Source organism: Musa acuminata, unplaced genomic scaffold (genome assembly GCF_036884655.1).
Source record: "Musa acuminata AAA Group cultivar baxijiao unplaced genomic scaffold, Cavendish_Baxijiao_AAA HiC_scaffold_1139, whole genome shotgun sequence".
Classification (NCBI taxonomy): Eukaryota; Viridiplantae; Streptophyta; class Magnoliopsida; order Zingiberales; family Musaceae; genus Musa; species Musa acuminata.
In genome coordinates, this window is record NW_027021351.1 from 607812 (window position 1) to 617526 (window position 9715).

Consider the following 9715-nt stretch of genomic DNA (forward strand, 5'->3'; position numbering starts at 1 on the left):
TTTTTCAGTTTCACGGATTTTGCAAACCAATCTTCGCACGACGACGAACATCTCTTTGGGAATCGGGGATTTTGTTTTCTTGTTCTTCCGCTACGTATGTGATGTCGCCTCCAAGATTTCCCAACACTTCAAAGGGCTCCCCATAGTCCGACAATTTGAACACCGATTCTTCCAATATAGCAGCCTTCAGTTCTTAGAATGTAGCTTCATATTTGTCAGACCATCTCCAAGATTGCTCTTTCTTTAGCAACTCAGTCAGTGGAGTTGTATGCTTCTAGTACCCAGCTATGAAGTGCCGATAGTAATTGACAAAACCAATGAAGAATATCAACTCCAGCACATTCTTTGGAGTTTGCCATTCCGCAATAACTTGCACCTTTGATTTGTCCATCTTAATGGAACCATCATCGATTCTATGCCCCAAGAATAAGATCTCCTTTGAGTAAAGTAGCATTTTTCTCTTTTCACGAACAAAGTGTTCTCCCTAAGAACCATGAAAATTGTTCGAAGGTGCTCGATATGCTTCTTAAGCGTTTGGCTGTAGATGACGATATCGTTCAAGTAGATGACTACAAACTTATCCAGATACTCCTTGAATAGTTGGTTCATAAGAGTACAGAATATGGCCAAAGCGTTGAAGAAGTGCTTTGCTTTTCCCAATTGGTCAAACAAGTCCGTGATGAGTGGAATGGGATACTTGTTCTTCATCGTCACCTCGTTGAGGGCTCGATAGTTGATGTATAGTCGGAGGCTCCTATCTTGTTTCTTTTGGAAGAGAACTGGAGCTCCGAATAGTGCTTTAGAAATACGAATGAGCTCACCACTTAGTAGTTCATCTAATTATTTTCTGAGCTCTGCCAACTCTTGGGGGGGGGGGGGGCATGTGGTAGGGTGATCTCGCTGGAGGCTTCACTCCCGGCTCTAGGTCAATATGATGATCCACCCCTCTACGTGGTGGCAGAGTTTTTGGTAACTCAGGTGGTATAACATCTGTGAACTCCTTCAGAACGTTTGTCACTATAGCAAGTTCATGAATGGCCTCCCTATCAAGGGGCTCTAGCTTCACAACAGCCACGAATATTAATTCATCTTTTCATACCCCTTTCTTCAGTTGTAATGTCGATATTTGTTCGAGGTCCTTAGTTCCACTTCGATAGATAGGAACCACATAGGGGTCATCGCCTCTCATCAAATATAGGGAGTTCAAGAATAGCATTGGCACCAACTTTGTCGCGTTCATGAACTCCATTCCTAAAATTACTTGGATGTCATCTAGTGGCACTGCCATCATGTTTGTGCTTCCACTCTAAGTCTCGATCTTGATGGGGACTCCATTTGCAAGTCCGAAGATTCGTTTGGCCTCCGTGTTCACCGCCTTCATCCGACTTGGGTTATTCTCCAATATTAGTCCAAGTCACTTTGCTTCTCGATCGATAATGAAGTTGTGGGTAGTGCCCGTGTCTACAATTGCACGAGTTGTTTGGCCATTGAGCTTGATGTCTACGTACATCAACTCACTACTCCTTGCTTTATGTGACTTTGTCTTCGTGTTCTCCCCCACTTGACCCCGCAAGGCATTCAACAAATGCATTGCTCCCATTCGGGGACCTTATGACTCCTCATCATCATTACTAGATTTTAAACTGCTTGAACTGAAGGCAATGGCCTTACCCTTATCTAATCTAGGGGGTGGATTGAAGTTGTTAATGCATTGATTGCCTGTTTCTGTGGGCACTCCCCTACTATGTGTGGACCTCCACACAAGAAGCATCTGTTAGGTTTTGGGGCCTTGCCTTTTAAGCTTGGCCCTTTATGAGAACTATTCTTCCTTTGTTTACCCTCGAGCTCCTTCCCTCGAAAATATTTTAAAGGACGGTTTCCTGAAGATTATTTCCTTTTCCCTAAGTCCTCCATGGAAATAAAGTCTGTGAGCCTTTATGCGGTCGTAATTGCCCCGATCACATCGGTGATATTCCTTTGATTTAGTTCTTATTGTGCCCATGGTTTTAGGCTATCGAGGAAGCTAAACAGTTTATCCTTCTTGGACATGTTCTGTATGTCCAGCATCAGTGCAGAAAATTGCTTCACGTAGTCTCGGATGGAGGTACTTTGGCGGAGTTGTCTCAACTTCCTCCTTGTGACGAACTCTGTATTCTTGGGTAGGAACTAAGTTCTCAACTCCCACTTCGAGTCCTCTCCTGTGTCCACTCGACACTGACCTTGTTGGATCTCCTCCTAACGAGTTCTCCTTCAAAGTTTTGTATCTCCATTCAGATACATGGTTGCTATTGAAACTTTAGTATCTTCAAAATCAGGCCTTGTAGCTTGAGAGTATTGTTCCATGTCAAACAAAAAATTCTTGAGCTATTTTGCATCCCTAGCACCTCCATAGTAATGAGGCTCAGGTACCCTCAGGTTTTGTGGTGGCGTAACATGGGTGTTGCTCCCTCTCGCATTTAATGCCCTTGTGAGTGTTCTCACTCTGGAAGTGAGTTTCGCCATGACTTCATGCAAATGTTGCACAGAGTCTTTGATATCGTCCGTTAGTCAATCGAGTAGGGCCTCAACCTTGTCGATTCAGGATTCAACTTCTTCTTATAAGCTCTCTCCCCAAGAAGCTTTCGTTAGCCTTGGTAGAGTTTCTCCAAGCTCGCTTCAAGAACATTCAAGCAGGTTTCCACTCTAGATTGCACCTCCTCTACTCTCGGAGAGTAGACAATTTCTTGCTCATCATATTCATTGCCATGATCCTCCAAAGCGACTCCAATAGTATCAGAGTGAGTTTGCACTTACAGCCCACTTGTGGCTGCTTGGGGTAATGTTTCGGCTTGCCCCGTCTTACTCGATTCACTGCTTGCTCGAATTGCTTGCCTGCTCTAAGACTACAATGTCATGGATTTAGTTGAAATTGCTTAAGTCATAAGGCACCCTTGCGGCAAAGTTGTGAACTTAGCTTAAGTTGCCTAAGTCGCGAAGCACCCTTGCACCAACTCCTCGAACTTACCTGGATTGCCTAAGTTAGGACGCACTCTTATGATATGCATCTGTAAAGGGTCAGCCAATTTGCAACCTCACTCAAGTCCCAAAGGACCTATAAAAGAGAAAGTTGATTAGTTCAAAAAATGAGCGGTAGACAAGTCCCGGCGTCTCACGAAAAAGGGAAGCTTTACAAGTAATTCAGCAAGCACCTTGCATACATAAGAGAAAATAGAGGAAGGAGGAAAACAAGGACTTTAGAAGGTAGAATAAGCAGTTGCAAGTTCACAAACAATTGCTCACTGGGTGCCGGGCGCGAAGGCAAGTTCCGTCATGTAAACCTGCGAACTTATGAAGATTGTTCAACGCTCAATAATATACCAAAGCCCCAGCTAGCCCTGTGCCACCCAGGGGGTTCCAGGGTGCGGCGTAGCTACGGCGTGTTGAAAACAAGTCATGACATGAAAAACGGAGCCATTTTGGGGTAGTTCGGCCAAGCGCGATGAGTGATCGCACTACAACACTTTGAACTATCGTTGCTTACATTTTTCAAGCAAAAACATATAAAACTAAAGCAAAATATGCTATCATGTCTCTGCACAAGCATGCAAAAGTGATGAACAGTTCATTGAACAAAGTTGTTGCGGATGTGTGATGATCGTTCATGACAATGTGGCCAGGAATCCCTGAACATAGGGTCACCTAGGTGGCTAGGAAACTCTAGCCACCAGGGGTTCCCCATGCAACCAGGACTCCTTGGCCGCATGGGGTATTGCTGCTTGGCTGAGAGTAGCATGGTTGCTCTCAGTTTGCTACAAGTGGCCAGGCTAAGAGCCTCTTCTATAGCTCTCTGCCAAGGCTACAAAGCAGCTTTTGGTTGATCCATAGGGCAACAACAATTGCTGCCCTTTCTTTTTCTTTTACGTATATTAAAAGGCCTCTCTAAAACACCTCTCAATGGTGAGAAAGGGTGCTATCTAGATCTGAAAACTATGACAAAAATCACAGCAATAATGCATAAAACTATTCTACATAATTTATCAACACATAGTTCAAAAACCAATCGTCGCACGAACCAACTTGGCTCTGATACCACTGTTGAAAAATCTTATTAGAGCATCACATGTGTGGTAGAAGAATAAAAAATAAAAACCCAAGTTTCCTAAAGAAAAAAATGTTTGTTGTCATGCAATGATTGGTGCATAAAAATGTAAAACTAAAAAACTACGCATATCATATGAGATATATTACCTAGGGAGATCATATATCCCTAAGAAATCTCAGATCTATAGGAGAAGATGAACGAGGGCAACTATCCTTTTCTCTAGTAGTGATCCACATGATAGATGCAATGATGACGCTTCTGAAATCGCAACACAATCTTCCTCTCCATGCATACTATGAAAGTTACACTATCTTCAAGAAGGCATTGACCCTTCTTGCTATCCACATGCCCCAAACTGTGGCTATCGGTTGAGAGGGAGAGGAGAGGGAGGAAAATATGAGGGGCTGCTAAGAGGAGACTAGCCTATGCCACTTGTTGGCCCCTCCTATTTATAGAAGTTCCTACCACTTAACACTAATGGATCCTACCCTACTAGGTGTTGGATATCTATCCAATTACCCAAGCCTCCTAGATTAGCGGATCTCTATCTAATAATCTCTTATTGGATCTCATCTATAGGATCTCTATCTAATATACTAGGCCACTACGCTATAGTCCCTAAATAATACAGGAAATCTAATCCATTGGACCTATTTATCCTTAGTTATCATATATCTATAGTTTCTTATTCATCTACTATCCCAAAAACCATATATCGGGTATGGTTCTGGTAGGTCCATATGGAATCCACTCAAGTCTCGCTCTAATCGGATTCTCTCGGAGAACTCATTTCTCTCTCAATTCGAATGACTCTAGCTAGGGATTTGTCCGAGTGAAAATATATAGGATATTCCTCTCATGATACCAAGAGTAGATGATCCTCTACCGATACTTAATTATCCTTATATGGTTGGCTATCATTCCCAATGACTTCTTGTGCTAGATCTGGAGCATTCAGACTTATAAGTTTGATATCAAAAAGTGAAGTACTTATACAAGACATTCTTAGTGTCTCAAGTCTAAAGACTAAGCACATAATTGAGATCGCAGAATCATTGTCTAACAATGAGGTATCATCAATCATCCAGCATTCTATGAAAGGTTCATTCAGTGAACTTATTCTCCAATGAGCACCTACACTATATCCCTAGCTACACAAGCAACTATGATATCAACCGCCTCCAATCATATGGAGGGGTATACAGTACATCGGTCTATCTAGTTATCTCGATGTCCCTTTTGAGTAACTTATGATTGAGAATATTTAGGGTCTACGTTTATAGGAGAAATAGTCTCAGTATCATGATTTCATCATGATCCAATTCTTGTTGCATAAATCAAGGAAATCATAATATATACAATAGGCAATACAAAGTGAGAATATGCCAATAATAATAATAATAAGTAAAAAAGACTACGTAATGTGTCACATATACATCACTCACGTGATTGGCTTGTAGGACACATATGACTAGCACCTGGTTACAAGGTTCCTCCCTAGGGGTAGGGTCATCTAGGTATCTTTGGATGATCAATGATCCTGCATGATAGGTTCGCGCCGAGGGCTGCACGATATAGCCCCTCCGATGCTTACGTTAGCGAAGGGGAGAAGATAGCAATATAAGCTGTATGACTAAGTTAGTATATAAAGAGCCTCCCTTGGTGTTTGCTTGGGGATAATTTTTATACTTCTCTAGGGATCGACCATCTGTAGGTTATTAGCATCCATTGATATTTCAAGCAGGCAGTTCATCTATTCTAGCATGACTATTTTGATCCCGTACTATGCGGTGTTATCTCCTCACTTTAGGGTGTTGCTTCGTGTAATTTGAGCAGTGTGGATTCTACTTTGTATCACTTCTGAGCCGGGTGGTATCGCTTTAGGATGCAGTTGTTTCTAAGTTAGACTGTGTTATTTCGTATTGTTTTGAGACTTATGCATGACTCCAGCTAGAGTTGTGTGATCAGAGGTGGCTGCCAGTTGGATAGTACTAAAATATCCTCTATCAATTTATAAAAAAATTGATGAGTACATAATGAAAGGCAAAGTTTTGATTTTTTTTAATTTTCCTAAAATATATTCTTTATCAATCATCTATCCATATTCTTGAGTCCTGTTAAAGTCCAATTATAATGTTTTTACACTTTGTTATAGTGTTTTCAATAAAATTGGAAAAACACTTTAACATAATACAAATACACTATATTACAATATTTCTATTATATTATATTTTTTAATATTATTAAAAATAATATAACATAGTTTTTAATATTTTTATAAAATTTATACAACATATTATGTCGTAGTGTTTTTGTATTATGTTATAGTGTTTCCATGTTATGTTATAGTGTTTTCTTAGTAGGTTAAAAGCATCAGAACTTAATTTATCATATTTTTATAAAATTTATATAAAAATATTATAATATATTATAATACTTTTATATTATATTATATTATATTTTTAATTATTAAAATTATTATAATATAGTATAAAAATATTATAACTGGACCGATTCATGGATCGATTCAGAGGAAAATGATATATAATAAATCATCAAATCAGAAAGAATTTTATAAATAATCAAAAAATAAAAAAATATATTTTTTTTAAAAAAATTCACCCTATAATAATTTGAGAAGATAATTATTACTCATTTAACACATTTGGAAGTGGATACTTGCTTTTACGGGTCACTGAGAGATGGACATCCATCAACCACAAAGGCAAAGTATCATGTCTTTGTAGTTGCATGTGGGCATACGGCCTATTAGCTTTTGCTTCCATGAAGGCTAAATGGTTGGCTACGCATATCTCAGCGTGGTCCAACCCAAGCTTTCCCCTCCCTCTCTCTCTCTCTCTCTCTCTCTCTCTCTCTCGTCCAAGCCAACAAGGACAGCCCATAAATGGTCTCCTTGATTCTGTCACCTTGTGTCACTCCAACAAGTTTATATAAGAGGAGCAGTAGAGCTTCTTCCGCTCTGCAGCACCGCAGCCCATTACACCTCCTCTTCTTTGACATGGAGCCTGCGTGGGATGAGAAGAGCAGGGTGGAGAAGTCACAGGACGATGAGGAGAAGTGGGTGTGTGACTCCTCTGTGGATCACAAAGGAAGGGTTCCTCGCAGAGCCTCCACTGGATGTTGGAAGGCATCCCTGTTCATCATAGGTAGCAAAGGGCTTGTTCTTGTCTCCATGTTGCTACAATCTTGATGATGAATGACCATGGCTTGTCTCTGACAGCGATTGAGTTCGGTGAGAGGCTGTGCTACTTCGGACTGGCCACAAATCTCATCATCTACCTCACCAGGGTGCTGCACCAGGAACTGAAGACGGCGGCCAAGAACGTCAATTACTGGAGCGGCGTCACCTCGATGATGCCCCTCGTTGGTGGATTCGTGGCCGATGCGTACTTGGGCAGATTCTCCACCGTTCTCCTCTCCACCCTCATCTACATCGGGGTACACCTGCTCGCTCGCTGCCATCCATACCTTCTTCTCATCTTCTTTGACATCATGTGCTTGGTGGCATTTGATCGCTGCAGGGTCTCGGCCTGTTAACCATGTCGCAGATGGTCCCGCGGCTGAAGCCATGCGACGCGAGCGGCGCCTGCGGCCGATCACTGCGACTCCACAAGGTCATCTTCTTCGTGGCCATGTACCTGATCTCGGGGGGCACCGGCGGCCACAAGCCGTCGCTCGAGAGCTTCGGCGCCGACCAGTTCGACGACAACCACGCGGAGGAGCGGAAGCAGAAGATGTCCTACTTCAACTGGTGGAGCTTCGCCCTCTGCAGCGGGCTGACGCTGGGGGTCACCGTCGTCGTCTACGTCCAGGACGCCGTCAGCTGGTGGCTGGCCGACGTCGTGCTCACCGCCGTCATGTGCTTCTGCTTCGTGGTCTTCCTGGCGGGCAGGCCGTTCTACCGCTACCGAGCGCCGGAGGGCAGCCCATTCACGCCCATGCTGCAGGTTGTGGTGGCGGCCATGGCCAAAAGACACCTTCCTCTCCCTTCGGATGCTGCAGAACTCTACGAGGTTCCCAAAACGCTCCCGCTGCAGAGCGATAAGAGGCTCCTCTGTCACACTAGCAAACTAAGGTACTCAATTCAGATCCCTGTGATGCCAATGGAACTCACTGCCGACTATATGAAGCAAACACACCCTCATTTGTCTCAGATTTCTCGACAAAGCTGCCATCGTCGAGCACAAGGATGATGAGGAAGCCTTCGCCACGGAGAAGCTGAACCCATGGCGACTAGCGACGGTGACCCAAGTGGAGGAGCTGAAGCTAATACTGGCCATGGTGCCCATATGGCTAACCGCGCTACCCTTAGGCATCTGCATCGGCCAAACCGCCACCTTCTTCATCAAGCAAGCGAGCACCATGAACAGATCATTGGGCGGCAGCTTCGAGATCCCGGCCGCCTCGGTCTACGCCTTCAGCGCCATCGCCATGATCATCTCCGTCACCTTCTACGACACGATCCTGGAGCCCTCCCTGAGAAGAGCCACCGGGAGGGAGCGGGGCGTCAGCATCCTCAAGAGGATCGGAATCGGCTTCGCGTTCTCCGTCGCCGCAATGGTCTCCGCCGCCCTGGTGGAAAGGAAGAGACTGCGTGTGGCGGAAGCGGAGCAAAGCAGCGTCATCTCCATGAGCGTCTTCTGGTTGGTGCCACAGTTCATGATCATGGGGTTCGGTGATGGGTTCGCACTGGTGGGTTTGCAGGAGTACTTCTACGATCAAGTCCCCGACGGCATGAGGAGCTTAGGGATCGGCTTCTACCTCAGCGTCTTCGGGGTGTCCAACTTCCTCAGCAGTCTCTTGATCACGGTGGTGGATCACATCACCTCCAGGGGAGAGAAGGGGAGTTGGTTCGCCAAGGACTTGATCAAGAGCCGCTTGGACTGCTACTACTGGTTGATTTCCGCCATGAGTGCGGTGAATCTGTGTGGCTACGTCTACATCGCGACGAGGTATTCGTACAAGAGAGTGCAGAGGAAGGTGGGCGTCGTTAATTCCCCTGAAGCGGATGTCTAAATGAACCGTTCACAGTTTGCTACCGGACACGTTAAGTAATGCCACTAGATATAGAGGTAGTATGTGTGCTATGTTATTTTCATTGTGCAATACGACTTACTACTCACTCGCAACACTGGCTTAGGGTTTGACATTGACGCAGATAGGGCCTTCGAGAAGCTGACTTTGATTCCATAGAAAGTTGATCATGATAGATTGGCCTTAAATGACTTTTTTGATTTATTGTCTGTACCCATGTAAAGTTCAAGCACTTGCAACTATGCCATTGTAATTAATCTGCATCATTAGCAATAATAATTTCCAAACTTAGATTGGCATTAATATCTCTTTAAATTATTAAGAAAACACAAAAAAGGACACGCATATATATTAGGTATATAAATTTTTAATAATTTTCAATTATATTGAGAAGTACAACTTTTGAAAGTTGATTCAATGGTTGTCAGCGAGTATCATATATAAAAGATTGAAGTATTTAGAGGTATATATGCTCGAAATTTAAATTCTTTAGGGAGGGAATCCAACGACTGTGAGTGCTTTGGACTCCATATCGTCTTCGTTCGCTTTAAATCTCCTCGCTCAGCCTCGCTTTCCATA

The 9715-nt window shown here is 43.5% G+C and overlaps 1 protein-coding gene across 1 annotated transcript; it reads left to right on the forward strand.

Moving 5' to 3' along the window:
• The first annotated feature begins 6971 nt into the window (after nucleotides 1–6971).
• LOC135671434 (protein NRT1/ PTR FAMILY 5.6-like) lies at nucleotides 6972–9439 on the forward strand. Its single transcript, XM_065179545.1, has 4 exons — nucleotides 6972–7248; nucleotides 7323–7540; nucleotides 7624–8177; nucleotides 8257–9439. The coding sequence occupies exons 1-4, from the start codon at nucleotides 6987–6989 to the stop codon at nucleotides 9116–9118; spliced, it is 1896 nt and encodes a 631-aa protein (XP_065035617.1). The 5' UTR covers nucleotides 6972–6986; the 3' UTR covers nucleotides 9119–9439.
• The last annotated feature ends 276 nt before the right edge of the window (nucleotides 9440–9715 follow it).